The following is a 21,572-nucleotide window of genomic DNA, read 5'->3' on the forward strand; positions in this document are numbered from 1 at the left end:
GAGAGAACAGTAATGCTCCAACTTTCTGTAGAGCCACTCTGTGTCCTAGGCAAAATCGTGACCCTCTGCACACATACTCTGGTGTCTGTGTAACAGCTGTTTTGGTGGGTTTCTATGGTCTTTCAGAACAATTAATTGGATTATGATTTTTGTCACCCCCCTTCCCTGTTTGTTTCTTAGGTACGATGCCCTGTGCATCTTATTGCGTCACAGCAAGAATGTCCGCAGCTGGTTTGCACACAACGTCCTTTTTGCCTTTCCCACGCGGTTCTCTGAGTATTTATTGGAGTGTCCAAGCGCCGAGGTCCGAGGAGCCTTCTCCAAACTCATAGTTTTCATTGCACACTTCTCGCTACAGGACGGACCATGCCCTGCTCCTGTTACCTCACCAGGGTCCTCCACGCAGGTCAGTCACAGGGCTGGATAGACATAGAAGCTGTTACAAAATGTAAAAACAGCGAGATGATAACATCAGCAGCCTCAGAATGATACCTAAATACAGTGGTCCTGATTCATTGCGTAAAACAGACTTAATGACTTACATGAACTCCTCTCTGTCTGATTCATGAAACTTCCATATAGTGTATGAACAATTTGAGGGCAAATGATAAATTAGCTTAATTTCATGAAATCAAGCAGCAGCCTACCAGCAATTAATTTACATATCATTTACATGTATCACACCATGTAAGTACATGCTCTGCTATGACAGTGATTTTTGTCGGTTTTATGAGGAAAAACGGCAAACCATGTACTGCTGGGCAACAAGTTACACTGAACATATATTAATGTTGTCATACTGATAATAAGGTAATTAAATATGGAAACTTACAAAATAAAACCTACCACAACAAGACAAATTTATTTGCAGAGAAAACGAGAAGGCTACTGCTAAAACGAATGAAAGCCACGCTGAAGACGATTAGAGGTGGTTATCAGAAGCTGTAGTATGGAATAAAATAGAAGCTTTTAGGATTCTAGGAGGTTGAGACAATGGTCAGTCAAAACGGATTAGTTTTGCTGATTTGTCAACATTGTCACGTAGGGCCGTTAGGAATAAAACCTGATGGTTTTGCTTTTTAATGGTAATTAGCTTGATGGTTGCCTTTTAGAAGCCATTAGGAAACAAACAAATGTGTCTGGAATCAGTCCCAGAATACTTGATTAAACGACCTGAATCCTTTACACTGTGATATGAACCCATCAGGAAAACACAGAATACCATTAGCGATTACTGAAAACCACAAGGAGCCAGCAGAGACTTTTAATGGGTTCTATGATTTTTTTTTTTTTTTTTTTCAACAGGGAGGTACATTAAATGTAACTCTCTAGCTGGATAAAAAAATGGATTATGTTATGATATTACTAAGAAGCATCCAAAAGTTAATGTGCTGTTAGGCTGCTTTTCCCATTGTGGCGGGGTGCGCATATGCACGTATCGTCGCTATGGCTGCATCTGGCTGAGAGTCCATGTCCAGCCAGACTGTGAAATTATGACCACTGGAAAGAGTAAAATGTGAAATCCACAGAACATGTTAGTTTTTTTTTGTTTGTTTTTGTTTCGTTTTGTTTTAATTTTAAGATGGTAGAATTGTATCGTATTCCTACAATAACATATTTATGCCCTGTATGTAGTGAAGAGACTTCACCAGCCTCTCATATGAGAGGCTGTACTGGCTGTGTTTTGTATTATGTATTTTTTGAGCAACGTCGGTAGTATAAAACAAAAGCACAGTGTAGTATGACTTAAAATAGTGTATGGAATACTTTTAGCATTTGTTTATACCACTCTGCATGTAAAATAAGTACATCCACTTTTGTACTAGATTGCCATTTGCTCAAATTATTATTATATATTTCTGTTTTTATTCTTAGCATTGATATTGTAGATAGTAATTTTGATTAGTTAAACAAAAATCCAGTTCAGGTTGTTAAACCCAAGTTTGATCACACAGATATGCCTGAAGATATATTTTCACTGTCAGTGAAACTTGCGTACGCTAATTTTTTTAGAAGTAAGGACCGGTCAGATACATTTATTTATTTATTTATTTAATTGTTTATTTGCTTGCTTGTTTTGTTTAAACTTCCCCTACCCTGTTTAACTGCTTTTGCCTTCAGACCTGTGACAATCTGACCCTGAGTGATCACCTTTTGCGAGCAGTACTTAACCTGCTGAGGAGGGAAGTGTCTGAGCATGGACGTCACCTTCAGCAGTACTTCAACCTCTTTGTCATGTATGCCAACCTGGGTAAGCATTTAAGAGCTTTAATGATGTTGTTTCACTGGTTCTTCTGCACACTTTCAGCACCTCTTTGAATGAAACATGTGTTTATAGATTTGTTTTCCAAGGGATTACGCAAGGAAGATTTTTCAGTGCACAATTCTGTAAAATTTAAAATCATAGACCTGCACTGCAAGAAAAAGAAGTGTAAAAATCATTGCAAATTGGACAGAAAGTCACTTGACAGTTCAGCAACTTGTCTTACAAAAACCATATGGCTTGTTTCTAGTCAGTTTTCATTTGCTTGAGTTAGTGGTTAGACTTGTTAGTTAAATGATTCAGTGTAGTGTGTGAACTTGATGTAGAACTGGCCACTTTATTAGGTGCTAGTAAAAGATTGGACCCCCTTTTGCCTTCAGAACTGCCTTAATTCTTCATGTCATACTTTCAACAAGGTGTTGGAAACGTTCCTCAGAGATTTTGGTTGGTTATTTGAGTTCCTGTTGCCTGTTGAATACTATGATTTAACATCTGGTTTTGGGTGCTGTAGGTTTGGCGGAGAAGACGCAGCTGTTGAAGTTGAGTGTGCCGGCTACATTTATGTTGGTCGCTTTGGATGAGGGTCCTGGTCCCCCCATTAAGTACCAGTACGCAGAGCTTGGCAAGCTGTACACAGTTGTGTCTCAGCTGGTGCGATGCTGTGATGTATCATCGCGCATGCAGTCCTCAATTAACGGTTAGTAATTTGTTAACCGTAATAAAGGTATTGGATCCCAAAGTGTTCAGAATTATGTATCTGTATAATAACTTTGTTTTTTGCTATCCTAAACTATATACACATATTTATTTATTTTTTTAATTGTTGACCCATCTCTCATTATGATCGCTATTCTTGCTTTAGAAATAAAGAAAAAAAATCAGCTGAAAAACTACCGCATACGGTGTCTCATATGAATATTTTCCACTCCTGCCTTACAGGTAATCCAGCTCTTCCAAACCCTTATGGTGACTCCAACCTCACAGCCCCCATAATGCCACTGCAGCAGTTGGTGGCAGAAATACTTTTTGTGCGCACCAGCTATGTGAAGAAGATCATTGAGGACTGCAGTAACTCTGAGGAGACCGTCAAACTGCTGCGTTTCTGCTGCTGGGAGAACCCTCAGTTCTCTTCCACCGTACTCAGTGAACTTCTTTGGCAGGTCTGTCAGGCACTTATCTTTTAAGATGTCTCGTTGTGAGGCACCCAATTCAACTTGTTGTAGCACCTTTTAGTGTCCCCAGATGCCCTTAAGAATAACGTGTTGATTGTTTTGGTTTGTGCTTTGTGGTGTTAGGTGGCGTACTCCTATACTTATGAACTGAGGCCTTACCTGGACCTGCTACTCCAGATCCTGCTGATTGAGGACTCATGGCAGACGCATAGGTGAGCGTTACGTATGCATGAAGGTGGACCCTATTGTCCACTGTCAAAAGATTTATGTAAATTTCATGATGAATGGACCAAAAGAAATTAAATATCTGTACGTTAACTTGCGTTAGAAGCTAAGATTGCTGTTACTGACACGTGAATTTAGTATTTTCGGACTGCAAAGAGTCTGTTCCACTCAACTGCTGCAGCACAGGAGATGGAATTTATTGCTCTGGGTGATCAGCTGTCCTGGGTTTGGAGGATTTTGGGTTTCGATGGCTGCTTGAACATCTTGAGCGTTAATACATAATATCATACATAATTGTTATTTTGCTGACATAATCTTACTGGAGTTAACAACATAGAAGCAACTCAGTCACCAGCTCACTGATAATCATTTGACATCCATTAACTTTAGCACAGATGTTTGGACAGCTGATGTGTGTCCTGTGAGTATTCTCACTTTAACTGCACAGTGGATGCTCGGCATTGCGTAGTATTACATAGGGTTGCATCATGTAGCAGACTGTTCTTAAAGAATACCAGCGGGGAGACCCGATAAAAGCTAGGGTCAAGTTAGTCTTTATACTCGTATTAATTGAATAAAAAACAATTCAGCAACTCTTATCAGACTGGCTGTTTTTGAGCTGAAAGACACCAACAGAAAAAGGCTTGGATAGTAATATTAGCTGAGGTCGCTCACCATTTGCATTTTTCTGTTTATCTAAAAGACTGAAACAGTGGTGTCAATGATAATTAAAGTGCTTTTTAAAATTAGTATTAGTTGACATGCTGTAATAATGTTTCTGAAATTGAATTATTAAAGAACAAAATGCTAGAAATGGGTCAAACTTGGGAAAGTGTGCCTCTTTGCAGTTACATATCCTCACCTACTGCACTCATTCTGTGTCAAAATGCCTTTGAAAATGCAATCTTGTTAAATGCATTTTCATTTTCCATGGTCTTCCCAATGTGTCTAGCATCACGTCAGGGTGGGGCCAACAGCACAGCCAGCAGAAAAGGTGTTATCTAAAAACATGGCGGTTAGCCATGATGAAGTGAAGAAGAGAAATATAACCACTTGGGATGCATAATGTCTTTACACGACCCCATGAGAAAGTGTTTAGTTAAACGTTTGACCATGTTTTCTGGTTTATCGCTTGATAAAATGATGCTGCTTGATAAAAATGAGGCTGAATTTGGTTTCCTTCTTGCCAGCTTATTTTTGCACCTTAATGCACTCAAAAAGTGCATTTTCAAAGACATTTTGACGCAGTGAGTGTAATAGGTGAGAATATGTGATCGCAAAGAGGAGTGGTGCTGTTTCCCATTTACATTTGAATTATGACCTCTTTCTAGCTTGTTCTCTTTGAAAAAAGCCATTTCAAAAACATTATTAAAGTACGCAGACGGCACACAAGTTGTTTCATTTTACTTGCCGTTTTGGCACCATTACTGCATGAATATGTGGTTCTGGAAAAAAAAAGCTATTTAAACTGCATCTAAATCTCTGTATAAATTAAATGTTAATACTAGATGGCAAATGTACATGAAATTATAAGAATTTTAATTTTCCAAACTTGCATAATTGGGTGGAAAATTCAGACTTAGGTTTTACATTTCCATTTGCATATTGCATTTTCATTTTAAGCTTGATTCTGATATCTTTGTCTCCACTTACATTTACTTCAAACTTTCTGCAGGATCCACAATGTGCTCAAGGGAATTCCTGATGACCGAGATGGCCTCTTTGATACCATCCAGCGCTCCAAGAATCACTATCAAAAGAGGGCTTATCAGTGCATCAAGTGCATGGTGGCTCTCTTCAGCAACTGCTCTGTGGCCTACCAGATCCTACAGGTAAGGGCTCATGCCAAATGTAGCCACAAGACACATTATAAAGAGCTGGTGGGCGGAATAAATCCACTGATTTTAAGCTCTTCAGTGATGCGTCATCCATAGTTTTTTGTCACTCTGCAGAGTAATGGGGACTTGAAAAGGAAATGGACATGGGCAGTCGAGTGGCTGGGCGATGAGCTGGAGAGGAGGCCATACACGGGAAACCCTCAGTATAGCTACAACAACTGGTCTCCTCCAGTACAGAGTAATGAAACCTCTAACGGCTACTTTCTAGAACGATCTCACAGTGCCAGGATGACGTTGGCTAAGGCCTGTGAACTCTGTCCTGAGGAGGTAAGTTCACAATGCAAAAAATGTTTTTTTGTATTACAAGTTAAGTATTTTTAAGTATTTTGTTTGTGTGTGTGTGTGTGTGTGTGTGTGTGTGTGTGTGTGTGTGTGTGTATGTATGTGTGTGTGTATATATATATATATATATATATATATATATATATATATATATATGTGTATATATATATATATATATATATATATATATATATATATATATATATATATATATATATATATATATATATATATACACACACACACACACACACACACACACACACACACACACACACACACACACACACACAAACAAAATACTTAACTTGTACACAAATCTGCTATATGTGATTTGCAGGAGCCTGATGATCAGGAAGCTCCAGATGACCATGATTCTTCCCCTCCAGAGGACACAGCACTCTACCCCCACTCACCTGGGACACAGTATCAACAGGTATCACTATTTGTGAAGGGGTAAAAAAAAAAAAAAAAAGTAATGGCAAATGCTGAAATAGTCAGAATTTGCAGATTTAATGGTCTTATTTGCATACTTTTTGTGACATTCCAGTTGTTGAAATGTACTTCAGTAGCTAGATAGAAATCTGCGTGCGTTCTCAATCAAACCTTAATAACCTTTTTTTTTTTGTTGTTGTTTTTTGTACTGTTTAACACCGCCACCCTTTACAGTTTGTGAACATTTTTCATGACAAACAGAGCGATGGAATTTTTTTTTTTTTTTTTTTTTTTTTTTTTTAACGTTAACGTCACAATTTCAGAGAAGGTTTTAATATGACCTGGATATGTAAACTGTAGTTGATTACTGTCAGTTTGCTTCCTTACATTTGTCCCATTAAAGCGGAATCCCCCGGATAATTCTGAATTTCTACATAAATCGGTCGTTGGGATATAAAGTCATTCAGAGTTTGTTTGAAACGGTTTGGTTTGATGTGAAAAGTTTCTCTACGCTGAAGCATAACAGTGAACCTACACGTGTTCTGAGGTTGTATATGAGTTTGATAAAGGTGAAATAATTTTCTTTTCAGATTTGGCACTTTTTTTTGTTGACTTGTTTTGCCCTACACCACCATGCGTGTATCCCTCTGCCCTAAATGAATTTAAAAATACATTTTCTCAGAACTATCATAAAAATATAACTCCCCTGAATGACTTTGTTGACCAGTAAATTGTGTGGAAAATGAGTGGAATTCCTCTTTAATGTGTATTTTTAAAGACTTATGGTTGTACCATCTCTCTCCCGCTCTCTCTGCATAGCCAAACAACCACCCCCATGGGCAGCCTTACACAGGTCCAGCTGCCCAGCACATGAATAACCCTCAGCGTCCCCCCCAGAGACCTCAGGAGAGCTGGGAGGGCACAGAGGAGGTGCCCCCTGTGCAGACGAAAGAGTAGCCAACTGCCCCAAGCCTTGCCTCTCAACCCTGTCCTGATCTCGTCTGGCTGACGGCTTTGTTGGGGCGTGCCCAGGCCTTACAAGCACCTGACACCGTTTCTCCAGGACAGAACAACCTCCACGCTATTAAAGCACCTCTACTCAAGTCATTCAACTTTCTCCTTCCTACCCAACTCATTTTTTCCTTATCATGTCTAACTTCCGCCTGTCTGTGTCCCAGGATTCAGCTGATTGAGTGTGATAAACTGGAGTGGATTTCAGTCTCAACGCTGACTGCCCTGCTGAGCTCGGTGCACAAACACACGCACATGCACACATAAACATGCTGCCTGTGTACAGCACTTTGTGTAAAGAAGGATAGCCTGTGGGGTGATCGTGTGCAGGAATGGGGATGGTGTACATGGTGTGTATACATTTTGGACCACTAAGTAACCACCACCTGTAACAGCAACTGCCAGATTGTCTGTTGGTGTCCAAGACTTGATGATGTACAAGATCTTTAAACAGTTGGATTAAAAAATGTTAATATAAAGGGGAGGGGGGCTGCAGACAAGACGTAACACTGAACGTGGGGATGAGGTTGTCTTTTTTCATGCGTCAAATGGCAAGAAGATTACCTCTGCATGGTCTTGATGGACACTGTGGTCTGACTGCACCAGGACTAATAAAATCTGATCCCCTTCAATGACTCTGCGGGGTCTTTGGTTGGGCTTAGTGTCAGTATGAGGGTTTGGAACAGATCTAAAAGCACTTCTCTGCATTTTTTCCACCAGTCTTTTTGGTGTCACTGGGGTAACTTTGGCTGGCTTAGAGTTTGAAGTATTCCAGAGTGCTCCTCTTCTTTTTCTCCTGCCGCCCCCTGCACCTCCAACATAGCATAGGCCTCATGTGACTGCTCAGCTGCACATTATCTCCAATAAGTGAACATTTAAACTAATAGTGAAGGGTAGCACTTTGGCAGTTGAATGAAAGGAAAGATCGCTTTTCAGCTTGGATTCATCGTTGTGACTCAACCCAAGACACGCGTCACTTCCCCGGTCGCTGTACAGTCAGAGCCCCCGGCCACATACCTGTAATACTGTGTCCAAGGAGATTCTGTCAGGGTTGGAGAGTTAGTTTCAGCGTGATGCTTTATGACTAGCGTTCTGCGGGATTTGTCAGCGTCAGAACATACTGTACTGCATTTATTTCATGAATGTGTGGGTTTCTTTTATGCTTTTGTCTGAAATACCAAAAAAAAAACATTGAAAAAGATGAATCAAGCCCACAATATTATATATATAGCTGTTTTCTTTTATAGACGTTATTTTGCTGAATTTGCAAAGACAGAGTGTTTGATTTAAAAGGAAAAAAATGTGTTATTTTTACGAGGAGATATTTACTGTACAGAAAAGTTGAGCTCCCCCTTTTTTTTTGGCCAGCTTTTGAGTTGCTGATGGCGTGAGGTTGACTCTGGAGCTATAGTAGCCATGTTTCACTTGAAGGTTTCTGTCTCTGCACAAAAAGTACAATAACAAACTCATTGCTCTACAAGTAAAAATAAACATGTAAATGCAGTGCAAACTTTATTAGCTTTCTAATGTTTCATTTGTGGTACATTTTGTAAATATCTAATGCACGCAAAAAGTGAGAGAAAAAAATGCATAAATAAGGCAAAATGTCTCATGGTTGTGAAATGAGTCGTCTGCGGGTGGATTTTCCCTCAGTAGACAGCATCACATTGTCCAGAGTTCTATAGAAAATACCTGGATTTGCTGGAGGCTGCCCTAAAACGTCTGCCAAAACCAAACCAGTGGCCTATAGACTTGGCGTCACAGCCTGACATCCGACTACAGAAGCTCAGCAGATCTGGTAACACACGGCGCCGTAATGCTTTACAAGGTTTCCACCAACTTGTCGGGGGGTGGCAGGAAGCCATATGGACCCAGCGGATTGGTGATTCCCTTCTCGCCCACCTTAAACAAGCACTACAGGTCATCATACTCTCAGCCCATCTGTTAAGAATGCTTCCTCCTCCTAGGCTGAGAGGTCTCATGATGTTAAACTTGTTTTTATGTTTATTTTGGCTTTTTTCACCCCTTTTGTGTTTCTGTAAATGTTTATTGAGGATCAGATTTGCCTTCTGATTTTTTTTTTTTTTTTTTTTTTTTTTGGGGGGGGAGGGTAATTTTGAATTCTTCTGAAGCTCTTTTTGTGAAACGTGCATGGATAATATTCCTTGATCTGCCTTAGAGCACTGTACAAACCCAGCACACTGTAAAATTATACTTTAAAAGTAAAAAATAAAAAATAAATGGTATTTGAGTTATTAGCCTGTGCCATATGTTGTTGGTTGTAAGCTTTTAAGGTGATCTTTGGAGCTTACTTTATCATTTAAAGTGTGCATTGCATCACATTTCCGATCCACTTGCTGGTACTCTTTCTGTCTTCTAGAACCGATGCCAACAGTGAGAGGTTGTTCCATCAACACTCAGTGTCCTTCATTGTGATTTTCTACAAGTGCTGCCTGATTTCTTGTGGCACTCAGTGAGATGAACTTTACAACACAGAGAATTAGCCTTGCTGATCTCCTGAACATATGCTCCTCCTACCTGCCCACAGCTCAGCCGTCAGAGGGGTGAAAATGTAGTTTGAGGCGATAGTGTCACACACAGGACCCAGTTGATCAGGCCTACTTACCATACAGGCTCAATGTATAAAATTATACATTATACTCCTTTTATCTGTAGACACACCTGCTTTGTTGATGTAGGGTGAGCAGGAGTAGCTCATCAGCTGCTGCAGTTCGTGCTGGTCATCCTCTCATTTCATCAGAGGGCACAGTATGCTGTCTACAGGTTGGATGGTGGACTACTCTCAGTCCAGCAGTGACACTCAGGTGTTTAAACTCCAGCAGCACTGCTGTGTCTGATCCACTCAGACCAGCGCAGCACACACTAACACACCACCACCACCATCACATCAGTATTTCCTGCAGTGCTGAGAATGACCCACCCCCCAAATAGCACCTGTCCTTTGGTTGTGCTGTTGAGGTCCTGAGGTCCATTGAAGAAGGTGAGTGAAGCTGACCATGGAGTGTTTACTCAAGCAAGGGGTTCCTAAACACACAAAAAGGGCCAATGAGTATTACCCGGCCTTTAAGACGGTCTGGGGATCTGGGGACGCGTAATGTTTCCAGCACGTGTTTCTGTTTATAGCACTAAAACCCCGGCGTCGCTCAGCACCACTTTAAAGACGGTCTAAGAGCGAATTTCTCTACAATACACCATTAAACCGATCCTTGTTTACATCTGATGAACCGAACTGAACAGATTATATAAATCATTTCTGGGAGACGTGGAACTGTTTAAAGTTTAAATGTGAGGTTTGCCCAAGAACGATGCTAAGTTTGCCCAGTGATGATGAAGAGACATCACTACTCTTTAGAGAGCGGGATCGGGACATTAGGTTGGGGAAGTATCTGACAGAAGTCGGCTTAAACAGCCGCTATGGGGGGAGTCGCTGAGAGACGGGCAGAGACCCCGCGGGCCTGCTTCACGGCCTGGCATCGCGATATTTCAGCGCGGTGACGTAGCGGCTGCCTCGGCCAATAAAACTATGCGCTTTCCTCTCCGCTCTTATTCCACCACGGACACAGACCGAGTGTGTAGCGGAGAAGCTCCGGTCGAGTTCAGGCGTAGAAACGAGGAAAACGAGTTTTACTGGTCGGAAATAATACTACAGAACGAGTACTTGTAATTTTACGTGTGGTTAATCGCTGGCGCGTCGAGTAAACCTTTCCGTTTGAAAGTCGCTACAGAACGCCGTCGATCAAACAGCAGGAGGAGGACGGAGCGACATACCGGCAAACAAAGAACCCCTTTCTCCGAGAAACTACTCCTCACCGCTCTTTAGTTATGAGTCATGTGGCCGTTGAAAATGTACACGGTCTAGACCAGCAGGTGAGTGGAAACCAACGTCTGCTTACCTGTTCTAAATTAACTAACGTTTGTTTTTAACGCGTTGGGAAAAGCGAGCGTTACTCGCGGACCCCTGGCTTGTGCTCGGCTCGGCTAAGCTAGCCTGCTAACTGCGTGTCGTAATTTGCGGGCTAAAATGGAGGTTGGTGGTGTAGATGGAGGTAATGGTGATGATGGCGGAACTGCATATTTCAGTGCGGCGTTTGTTTCACCCCGGCGCTTCACCGGCTCACAGCAGACGCGGAGCGGACGGCCGCGCACTGGGGATATTTAGTTAAATCCGTCATGATTCTTTTTAATCGACCCGACTTTCTTTTGGCCGTGAAACTCGGGGTATTTTTCCGCTTTGGCCGCGGAGTGGGACCGTAAGCCGGCGAGATTATCTCCTCGCTCGGGTTTAGGAGCTGCGCGGCGGGCCGGCGGCGTTAGGGGGCTGTAGGCTCCCGTTAGCCGGGTTAGGTTAGTTGGTTAGGAGCGTCGGAGCGGGTTATTTCGGCCTGCTGGTGCTAAAGCTAACGCTAAAGCTAACGCTAAAGCTAACGCTACACATCAGAAGTGACGTTAGGCGGTCGCAGGCGTTCATTTAAATCACCGCGTGTTTGGTTCCCGAGGCCAAACCGAGTATTTGGCTTTACTGTGGCCGTTGCGCTGTAAAACTGCCGGATGGCCTGTTAAATGTTCGTTTTAACGGTTTTCTGGCAGGAGCTCAAGTTTGCGCTCGGCTAATGTTGGAGTTGTAAACGTCCGGCTAGTTTGTCGAATATGCGTCGCCGTTTTTATAGCTGCGCTTCTCGGTGTGTGTAACTGTTTACTTATTTATTACTAACTTTACAGATTGTCTGATTGAAAGCTCGTCTGGTGCTGTTTTTCCCTGAAAGCCGAGTTTTTAGGTTAGTTCTGTTGTTTGCTCATGTCGCGTTTGCTAACGCGTGTCTCCTGTGTGGACACTCCGAGCCCCCCAGCTGCCCCCTCGCTGCCTGCATGATGAGTAGACTTGTTTTTCTTTCTTTCTTCTCGTCGTTTAGTGATGTGATGTAGGTTGTTGGCAGAAGCTGTGGCCGCAATACAACCGTTAGGTCGAATCAGTGTCAGGCCTGTGAGCTGTGAGGGCGCTGATTCAATCCGGGTGTTTAAAAACGTTTAAAGGCTTTTTTGTTCTCTTGCTTTTTAACAGCTTTGGGTCGATGTGCTTTATAAGTCGGTGTGCATTTGAGTAATTGTGTATTTGAGTATATGACTAATCTTGTATTTTACTTAAGTATTTTGTAAAGCACTTTGAGGAAAAGTGCTGCATAAAGTTTTTACTTGCTGGTCCTTGTTGACTGTAGAGTCTGCTTTCAGTCAACATGTGACTGATACTTATTTATTTATTTATTTATTTATTTATTTTTAATCCTCTTCACTTTAATTCAGTGCACTGTGTTTGACCTGGTTTACATTTCCTTTTTGCACTTTCCTGCTGTTTATCATCCTCACTTTTCTTTCAGATTGCTGTCCTAGACTTGAACGCCGATGTTCAAGGTGGAGGCACTGGCCGTGAGTATCTGTCTTCTGAGTGCTCTTTGACCCCCGGACTAGTTTAGCAGAGTGACAGTCATGATTTGATCAGTAGTTTCTAAAGCTGTAATCATTGCACAATAAATCTAAATACATATCGGTCTTTAGAGACCACTCTGTATTTGTTGTTCCAGTTTATCGTGGTGTGTAAATTATTGTTTGGAGCTGAAACGTCCGCGGTGACTACTTTTAGTAGTAGAATCACACGGGTGATAAAGATGGCATACGCCCTCTGTATAAAAGGCTTTGTCTGATTTTGTGAATTTGCCATCCTAACAAAAGCTGTCTGTCACCAGGGCGTTACATTCCACCCCATTTAAGGAACAAGGACGCTTCCAAAAATGGTGAGTATCTCTAAGCTCTTATCCGAGCCACTAAACTGGTTTTGAAAATGAACTCAATATTTTATAGTTCAAAAGCTCAAAGGGGCTCAAGCCATGTTCAAATGGGGTTTTGAGCATATCGATCCTACATGTCGTCAAGATTTAAAATTCATTCCTGATTATCTGCCACTACCTGATTATCTGCCTTGGATCAGAAAAGCCAAGCCCTGATTTGGTCTTCTTCTAATGTTGGTGGTGCATTCTCGTTTTTATGTGAAGATTCGGCTGGAGGATGGGATGGTGGCCGCAGCAATGGATTTGTAAATGGCTACCACGATGGCAGAGACAACCGCATGAATGGAGGCAGCGCTTTCGGCACCCGTGGGCCCATGCGCAGTGATCGGGGAGGCAGAGGAGGTTACCGAGGCAGGGGCAGTGGCACCTACCAGCCTGGGCAAAATGCAGGTAGGTACAGAAGGTGCTGTGAATTTGACTGTTGGAATAGAAACGAGTAGAAGTGGAAGTCTGAACTTGCCTTTTTTTTAATAGGCTTTGGCTATGACAGTAAAGAAGGAGCTGGATGGAATGCCCCAAAAGATAATGCCTATAGCAGTTTTGGTGGGCGTTCTGATAGGGGCAAGTCTTCCTTCTTCAACGATCGTGGATCCTCTTCTAGGGGAAGGTAAAATGACCTCTGAAGTCCTAAAGCTTTGAAACTGCACCCCTTTGAGCTGTTGTCATGTATTGAGTCTCGCAGTGCAGATAAAGTGCATATATCTGGATTAACTAGGTACGAACGTGGAGGTTTTGCCGGCGGCGCAAACAGCCGTTGGGTTGAGGAGTCCAGAGATGATGAGGACTGGTCCAAGCCTATGCCCCGAAACGAAAGGCTAGAACAGTGAGTACTGACTCGTGCACTTTGACTAGAACAGTGACTACTGACCCATACGCTTTGACTTCTTTTCCACCTGTATGATTTGTCTTGTTCCCCACAGCGAGCTGTTCTCTGGAAGTAACACAGGGATTAACTTTGAGAAATATGATGACATTCCTGTTGAAGCCACTGGCCACAACAGTCCTCAACACATCGAGAGTGTGAGTGTCCTAATGTAGTAATTGGAATCTGTTTTGTTGTATGCTGAAGACTAGGTTGCTTTTATGGCTGAAGTTGCCCATGTGTTAATTGCTGTGCTGTGAAATGACTTGTGCAGTTCCATGATGTGGACATGGGAGAGATCATTATGGGCAACATCGCTCTGAGTCGCTACACACGCCCCACTCCAGTCCAGAAACATGCTATTCCAATCATCAAATCCAAAAGAGACCTTATGGCATGTGCACAGACAGGTCAGTATGACACCATATCTGTATGGCTTGAGTCTGTCTTTGTATGAGGGAGTGAAGCAGTTGAGTTGACTATCTGTGTTCTCCATCTCAGGATCTGGTAAAACTGCAGCCTTCTTGCTGCCAGTACTGAGCCAGATTTACACAGATGGGCCAGGAGAAGCCCTTCAGGCTGCAAAGAACAGTGCCCAGGTAGGTGTATGTGTGCTTATGGCTTTTAAGAGCTTTTCTTTTAGTTTTTTTTTAATTGACTTCTGTTAATTGCTGTTTGGCTAAGATGATTCATTTTATCCCTTTAGGAAAATGGAAGATATGGCCGCCGTAAACAATATCCCATTTCCCTGGTTCTTGCTCCTACTAGAGAACTGGCTCTCCAGATATATGATGAGGCCAGGAAGGTAAATACTTATTCCAAGCTGTTTGAGTGTATTAGTATTAGTGTTATTTACTTTTATAACTTTGTTCAGTTTCATAATCCCCACTTTTTTTTCCTTCTTTCAATCCATGTAGTTTGCATATCGATCACGGGTGCGGCCCTGTGTGGTGTATGGAGGAGCTGATATTGGTCAGCAGATCCGAGATCTGGAAAGGGGCTGCCACTTGCTGGTGGCCACACCTGGCCGTCTTGTAGACATGATGGAGAGGGGCAAGATTGGCTTGGATTACTGCAAGTGCGTGGTTTTGGTTTTAGGGTCTATTTTAGTAAACAAACATATGGGGGGAGTCTCCTTAAAATGGTTTGATTCTCCATCTGAACTTCTGTTTTCTTTTGTACTGCAGTTACTTGGTCCTAGATGAGGCTGACAGGATGTTGGATATGGGTTTTGAGCCACAGATCCGCCGTATTGTGGAGCAGGACACCATGCCTCCAAAAGGCCTGCGCCAAACCATGATGTTCAGTGCCACCTTCCCAAAAGAGATCCAGGTAAGAAAGCTGCTCATATGAGTTACATGTGGTCTGCTGCAAACAGAGATTCAGTTCTTTGAAAGACTTTTGTTACTGCCAGGGATATTCTTTTATTCCTTCATTCACTCAGCGGTTGTTTTTTTTTTTTTTTTTTTTTTTTTTTTTTTTGAATAACTGTCTTGGATGTCCTGTAGATCCTTGCACGTGACTTCCTGGATGACTACATCTTTTTGGCTGTGGGGCGTGTGGGCTCCACCTCTGAAAACATTACCCAGAAGGTGGTATGGGTTGAGGAAAGCGATAAGAGATCCTTCTTGCTCGACCTCCTTAATGCCACAGGTGACTATCAGCTATATAGTTATCTAATTATGTAATGGACTTAAGTTTTGAGACACAGCTCCACGCATTGTGTTTGACAAGGTGGTTAGACAAGGTTTAGATAATAAAGCCTATTAGGAACGTTCTCTATTTTATTGTACATGGTAATGTTCATCTGTGATCAGCCACACTGTAAATGGAACTGTGTTTAGTATGCTAGAGATACATAAAGCTTATTGTCAGGTCTGGTTTTATCCAAAGTTATACCAAACGAGGTTCAGGACAGCACTGGGGAAAGCAGGGAAAAACCTGGTGAGTAGAGATTTTTATCCCCAGTGGACCTGCAAGGCTCATCACAACTTTATTTTGCTTGATGCTTTTACATGCCATCAGTGTCTTGTTTATTTTATGTTGTCAGTGACTTGTGCACGTAAAATGTTTTTTGTAACGCCCCCACCCGCCTGCCCATACATTTCTTCTAGTCCACAATTGTTTATCAATTTATAACTTATCAAATGTGTTATCACATTTGTTAGTTATCATTCTCAATCACCGGTCTCTGGAACTACAGAAGTGTATGGCAACGTTGTACCCAACTTTAAATATTTCTCCACTTCTGAATTTCCATGAGACGCCTGAGTGATTGTCAATCATTATTCAGTTGATGGCATCCAAGTACAGACTCTAGATTCAAATGGTTCTGCCAGGTCATCTCTGCTTCTCCCTCCCACAGGTAAAGACTCGCTCACACTGGTCTTTGTGGAAACAAAAAAGGGTGCTGATGCACTGGAAGACTTCCTATATCGCGAGGGCTATGCTTGCACCAGTATCCATGGCGATCGTTCGCAGAGAGACCGTGAGGAAGCACTACATCAGTTCCGCTCAGGGAGATGCCCCATTCTTGTCGCCACTGCTGTATGTACATTTTGTGTGTGTGTGTGTGTGTGTGTGTGTGTGTGTACACTGTTGCACATGCAGAAGCATGCTCTGTAGTTAATGTAGGTTTCACTTGGGTTATGTTCTTATTTCTTTGGCTGAGGTGACGACCCTTTTCTGGGTGAGCTCTGTGGACATCTTTTCAAATATGATCTGGGCTGCATTTGTGGTCCTAGATCAAATGCGTATGATCCGTGGCCATGCCACTTAATGAGTGCTCAGATCAGTATTTGTGGGTGTGGGGATTAGTTTGATCTTTTATTTAAAAGTGCACACGGGCTTCTCAGGACACAGGTTTGTTCGCATTAGTGACCAATTTGAGTCACTTGCCTACAATCATGGTAGAAGGATCAGATCTGAGAATTCAGGATTGAGGCTTGTGAAGTGACTTTTGTCAATTTTCTTAGACATAATTTGACTGAGGTCCCCAATTTTTGCATGTAACTGTAAATCAAATGCTGAAGAAGCACTTACTAAAATGTTTCGTTTTGTTTATTGCTTTTCTGGAATTTGAGCTTTGTAAAGCTCACCTAGCAACTTGACTTCATCAAGAGAAAGGAAATGTAAATATTCTAGGCGGTTGAAGGCTGGTGTCGAGCTGTGCTTTTGACATTGTATGCATAAGCTATGGGTCTTACTATTTGTATTTCACCAGAGATCTGTAATGCTGTTCCATGAGTGTGCAAGAATCGGAATGAATTTGAGGAGCTGCATTTTATTTTTTTTCTTTTGAAGGGCATGATATCTGTCCCTCTTTCAGCCATTGTCTTGTTCTTATAGGTGGCTGCCCGAGGTCTGGACATCTGCAATGTGAAGCATGTCATTAACTTCGACCTGCCCAGTGACATTGAGGAGTATGTCCATCGCATTGGTCGTACTGGTCGTGTGGGCAACCTTGGTAAGAAATGACCTTGTTTGACCTGATTTACATTGCATTTATAAGGTTGGCAAACGCACAGCCAATCGATTAACAATGCGATTGTTTAGGTCTTGCCACCTCGTTTTTCAACGACAAGAACAGCAACATTACCAAGGACCTGCTGGACATTCTGGTTGAGGCTAAACAGGAAGTCCCATCCTGGCTGGAAAGCCTGGCTTATGAGCACCAGCATAAAAGCAGCAGCCGTGGCCGCTCAAAGAGGTGCAAACATGCTCATTTTCTTTTTCAGTTATTACTTACTCAGATTTGAGGTACTGGTTTCTTAAAACAAGACCTGATCTCTGTGAGGATGTGTGGAATAAAATTTTATCTTTGGCTTTTTTTATTTATTTATGCCTCTTTAGTAAAGAAATGCCTTTTCTGTTAATTTTAGATTCTCCGGTGGGTTTGGAGCTAGGGATTACCGGCAAACCAGCAGCAACAGCAGCAGTGGAGGCTTTGGTAGCCGTGGCAGCCGTAACACAGGAGGACATGGCGGAAACCGCGGATTTGGCGGTGGTAAGGGTCAGTTTCGCTCAGGAGCACCCTGTTTGGGGGAGGAGCCTTAAAAAGCTTCTTTTTACCTTTTGTTGCCGTGATGCACTCACTCCATCCATGCGTTGAGGAAATAAACACACGACAGTCTTTTATTATATTAAACGCGTGCTCTTACCTAATCTGCGCTTCTGTCCTCAGGTGGATTTGGAAACTTCTACAACAGTGATGGCTATGGAGGAAACTACTCTCAGGTGGACTGGTGGGGAAACTAAACCTCTCCCTGCTTTCCATCTTTCCAAACCCACTCTCCACAATCAGTGGGTCACCATGCCAAACTCACTGAATGGAAACCACATGTAACTTAGCCAGACTATATACCCTGTGTAGCTTTCAAGAACTTGACAGTACATTACCAGCTGTGATTCTCTGACCACATCCTAAAATGAAGCGTACTGCTGGCTATAGGAGGTGGGGTCGCCAGGGCAACTGAAGGTTTGTCCACAGGGGGAACCAGTCTCCAGACCTGCTTGTCTGTAGAAAAGGAAAAAAATGCAAAAAGTATACTTCATTAGAACCTTTTTTGACTCCTTTTCCACTACATCTCATTGCTTTCTTTGTAGTAATTGAGAATCATTTGTTTGTTAATGTACTGTGCCTTGAAAAACTTTCTTTTTTTGGTTGTTATTCCTTTTTAAATGTCAGACTGGCTGAGACTTGGCCGCAGTTAAGATTTTTATTGTGTTCCTGCTCGTTTTTCCAAAATTTTCTTTTTTTTGTTTTTATTTTTTTTTTTGAAGGCAAGAAAATTTAAGCTTGAGCTTAATCAAACCTTGGCAAACTCTGGGATGGGATGCACGATCTTGTTCTGAACTTATAACAGGGTCACCAGGCTGTCCCTCCCTCTATTGGCTTTCACTCTTGTTTAGCAAACGAGTGTGTGCTGCAAGGGGATGAACATAATGGAAATGTTAATCTTGCTCACGCTATCCTGGAGAGGTACCTCTTAGGGACGTGGTAGTCGTCTAAAAATAAAAAATAAAAAAATAAACAAAAAAAAAACCAGGCCATTCCAGTTTGATCTTAATATCCATAGTAATTTGTGAACTGTGTACCTCCATTCACGCCGGTCTTTGGATACACAGGGCTTGAACGCTCCCACTTTTGTGAATGAACATTTCAGGCAGCTAGTTCAGTACTACAGACTAGCCATTTAGTGGAGTGGTGTTGGGTTATTCATTCTGTTTTCTTACTTGAACTATTGTGGAAGTGGCAATTGGATTTCTTTTTCTTCTTTTTTTATCGAGTAGTTCTTTAATAAAATGGTGTTCTCCAAGCTACTGCCATAGTGAAAAGTTCAAATGGCTACATTAGGACCACAGTGTCAGAGGGGACTGGCCCTAAAGGCCAGGCCTGTCTGCAGTAATGCGCATGCTAGTGTTCTTGTTTTTTTGGTCAAGGAGATTCAGATTTCTGCAGCAGGCTTTTGTTTTCGTTACAAAGAACGTCATCCAGATCTTTTTATTTCTCTCTCTTTTCCCAAGCTGCGTTGAATTTCAAAAAGACATCTTTGGGCTTGCACTAGAGACATGGCTCCCCTTTTGAGACCCCAGGAGCTCGGGGCAAACTGGGTGCTGGACAAAATCAGGAGTAATGTACACAGGAAAAGTAACTGCACGGGGTGAGGCGAAGACTAGTGGGACTGCAGTTTAGGTATAACACTTTCTATTTTTTCCTCTTTTGTTTTTGTAGTGAAATGAGGTTTCCGTGGCATCCTGGCCAGACAGGGTTACAGTTTCCCCATCCTTCTTTTTACTGTTTGTTACGGTAGCTGAGCTGCCGCGTGGTACCATGGAGACGAGACCGCCGGTGGGTGGAACTGGCGGTTCTCCCCTCTCCCTTTCAGTGGGTGAGGTCTATGGAGGGTGGGAAGGATACTACATTTAACTGAAGTGCAATAGATTTCCTCTCATGCGTGTTGTGCCTTTGACATTTAAAGAAGTTTGAGAAATGGTGAACTGAAGCAGATGCACTGACAGTATTGTGGTAACTTGAGATGAGTGGTGCTATTTAGGTTTAGGCCCGTATGTTATGCCCATCAAGTTTTACAAAAATTCTTTTATTGCACATCTAGAGTTTTATATAAATGTCTTGAGTGCGTGTCCTTAAGCTTCCAAATAATTGTGTGTGAAGTGAGAAAAAAGAAAAAAAAAAAAGGAAAAAAAAAAACACGCAGCTTGTTTACAAAAGGGGAAGGGTTCTCAATATTTAACCAGGATTGATTTGGGACCAGGGAGTCAGCAGTGGGGAATTTAGCTATTTGCACACAGATTACTAGATTCTACTTTTGCTGCTAGTTTGTGTAATTTATTGAGCATTTTTGAGAAATATTTATTTTTATAAGCCTAAAAGTGAGTTTCAAATAACTTGACCAAAAGACAGTACAAAAACACTGGCACTTGAATGGTGAATGTCACCCGTATGCGTGAAATTTATATATTTCGGGGTAGTGTGAGCTTTTTAATGTTTAAGGTCATTTTGGACTTGTTGAAAATCTATACCTGTAGTCTCAGCCAAATATTTCAATCACGTACTTTAAATTGGCAGCCAACATTTGAACATTAACAACCATGCCAAGGTTTGGACAAAAGTTATCAAAACATTTTTCCTAAATGCATATAAGTGCAAAGTGTCCAGATTGTGTTTTTTCCTTTTTCTGTTTTATTTTTATTTTTTTAATCTTTTTTTTTTTTTTGGTTTTGTTTTTTTTTTTTGTCCCCCCTCAGTGAATGTCTGGCACATGGCAATCTTAAGGAAAAACATGTGGTTATTCTCTCTTGTTGCATTTGCAGAAATTGGGCGTTTTTGGAAGTGGTGTTCTCTGCCTGGTTTGGTGACCAACTCCATTTAAGTCTTAATTAACAAGCAGCTGTTGAATGTCAGACAGTAAAAGACAGGCTTTTGATTCACTGAACCATTACAAAGAACATCACTGGAGCCCTTAGAGTTAGAAATTGCTTTATGTACTAGTTTAGAAGCTGTGCACTGCACGAGAAAATGTTTATTGTATGATTTTACCAAAATAAAGTTTGAAATGGCAAATATTCAAATTGCTGCGAGCTGCTCTTTGCCAAGGGTTCCATGAGATAAGGGTTGGGTTTTGGGTTGGTTTGTGTGGGGTCTCTTCCCCCCCCCCCCTTTTTTTTTTTTTCTTTTTTGCAACTTGAAAGGAGGAAGATTTGTGATGCAGGAGTCACCCTATAAAGACTCGAGTAGTAATTTAAAGGTCAGACATGTCTGGTCAGAAGTTGAGTTCTTGGACCTGGTCATGTCTCTACATATTAGCATTGTGCGCACACTCAAAGGTCTGGCTTGATGTTCAGGTCTCAGCTGCAGAATCAACGTTCTGTTAAGTCTCTTGCGTCCTCGGAGGATTCGTGGGGTCCAAAGCACAACCGATGTTACTAAATGTTGTTAGGCACAGTGTGGATGCTCATTTCATATAATCCAGAGTCCGTGTTGGTTTAGACCTCTTATTCTGTGCATTCAGCCATCGTAGGTTTTTTACATTTAGCTCCACC

At 41.9% G+C, this 21,572-nt stretch overlaps 2 protein-coding genes across 9 annotated transcripts in view; both read left to right on the top strand.

The window, feature by feature from the left end:
- The window catches only part of LOC108412426 (probable ubiquitin carboxyl-terminal hydrolase FAF-X), a 42,740-nt gene extending 33,199 nt beyond the window's left edge, over positions 1–9,541 (top strand). For all 5 annotated transcript variants that reach the window (XM_017684430.2, XM_017684434.2, XM_017684435.2 and 2 more), the window contains 9 exons: positions 181–406; positions 2,122–2,251; positions 2,775–2,960; positions 3,203–3,423; positions 3,559–3,647; positions 5,336–5,492; positions 5,613–5,825; positions 6,181–6,276; positions 7,095–9,541. In XM_017684430.2, the coding sequence (XP_017539919.1) occupies positions 181–406; positions 2,122–2,251; positions 2,775–2,960; positions 3,203–3,423; positions 3,559–3,647; positions 5,336–5,492; positions 5,613–5,825; positions 6,181–6,276; positions 7,095–7,232 (1,456 nt within the window). In that variant the 3' untranslated portion in view covers positions 7,233–9,541. The remainder of the gene's footprint in view (positions 1–180; positions 407–2,121; positions 2,252–2,774; positions 2,961–3,202; positions 3,424–3,558; positions 3,648–5,335; positions 5,493–5,612; positions 5,826–6,180; positions 6,277–7,094) is intronic.
- Positions 9,542–10,848: 1,307 nt separating this feature from the next.
- ddx3xb (DEAD-box helicase 3 X-linked b) lies at positions 10,849–21,095 on the top strand. 4 transcript variants are annotated; one of them, XM_017684441.2, is made up of 19 exons: positions 10,849–11,174; positions 12,680–12,728; positions 13,046–13,093; positions 13,352–13,537; positions 13,622–13,754; positions 13,863–13,970; positions 14,068–14,167; positions 14,284–14,419; positions 14,511–14,608; positions 14,716–14,814; positions 14,927–15,087; positions 15,197–15,341; positions 15,518–15,662; positions 15,903–15,953; positions 16,375–16,556; positions 17,358–17,475; positions 17,565–17,718; positions 17,891–18,021; positions 18,193–21,095. In XM_017684441.2, exons 1-19 carry the CDS (start codon positions 11,130–11,132, stop codon positions 18,264–18,266), a joined length of 2,163 nt encoding a protein of 720 aa, XP_017539930.1. In that variant the 5' UTR covers positions 10,849–11,129; the 3' UTR covers positions 18,267–21,095. The 4 variants fall into 4 exon arrangements, with proteins under 4 accessions (XP_017539930.1, XP_017539931.1, XP_017539932.1 ...); XM_017684442.2 differs by having other exon boundaries at positions 17,891–18,015; XM_017684443.2 differs by lacking the exon at positions 15,903–15,953.
- Positions 21,096–21,572: the final 477 nt, after the last annotated feature.

The sequence above is a fragment of the Pygocentrus nattereri genome, chromosome 30, assembly GCF_015220715.1.
Source record: "Pygocentrus nattereri isolate fPygNat1 chromosome 30, fPygNat1.pri, whole genome shotgun sequence".
Taxonomy (NCBI): Eukaryota; Metazoa; Chordata; class Actinopteri; order Characiformes; family Serrasalmidae; genus Pygocentrus; species Pygocentrus nattereri.

Excerpts from the sequence above, each read along its gene's own strand:
- ddx3xb (XM_017684441.2), top strand. The coding sequence starts at position 11,130 with ATGAGTCATGTGGCCGTTGAAAATGTACACGGTCTAGACCAGCAG. Across the intron at positions 13,538-13,621 it reads CCAGCCTGGGCAAAATGCAG|GCTTTGGCTATGACAGTAAA; the intron begins GTAGGTACAGAA and ends TTTTTTTAATAG. Across the intron at positions 14,815-14,926 it reads TATATGATGAGGCCAGGAAG|TTTGCATATCGATCACGGGT; the intron begins GTAAATACTTAT and ends CAATCCATGTAG.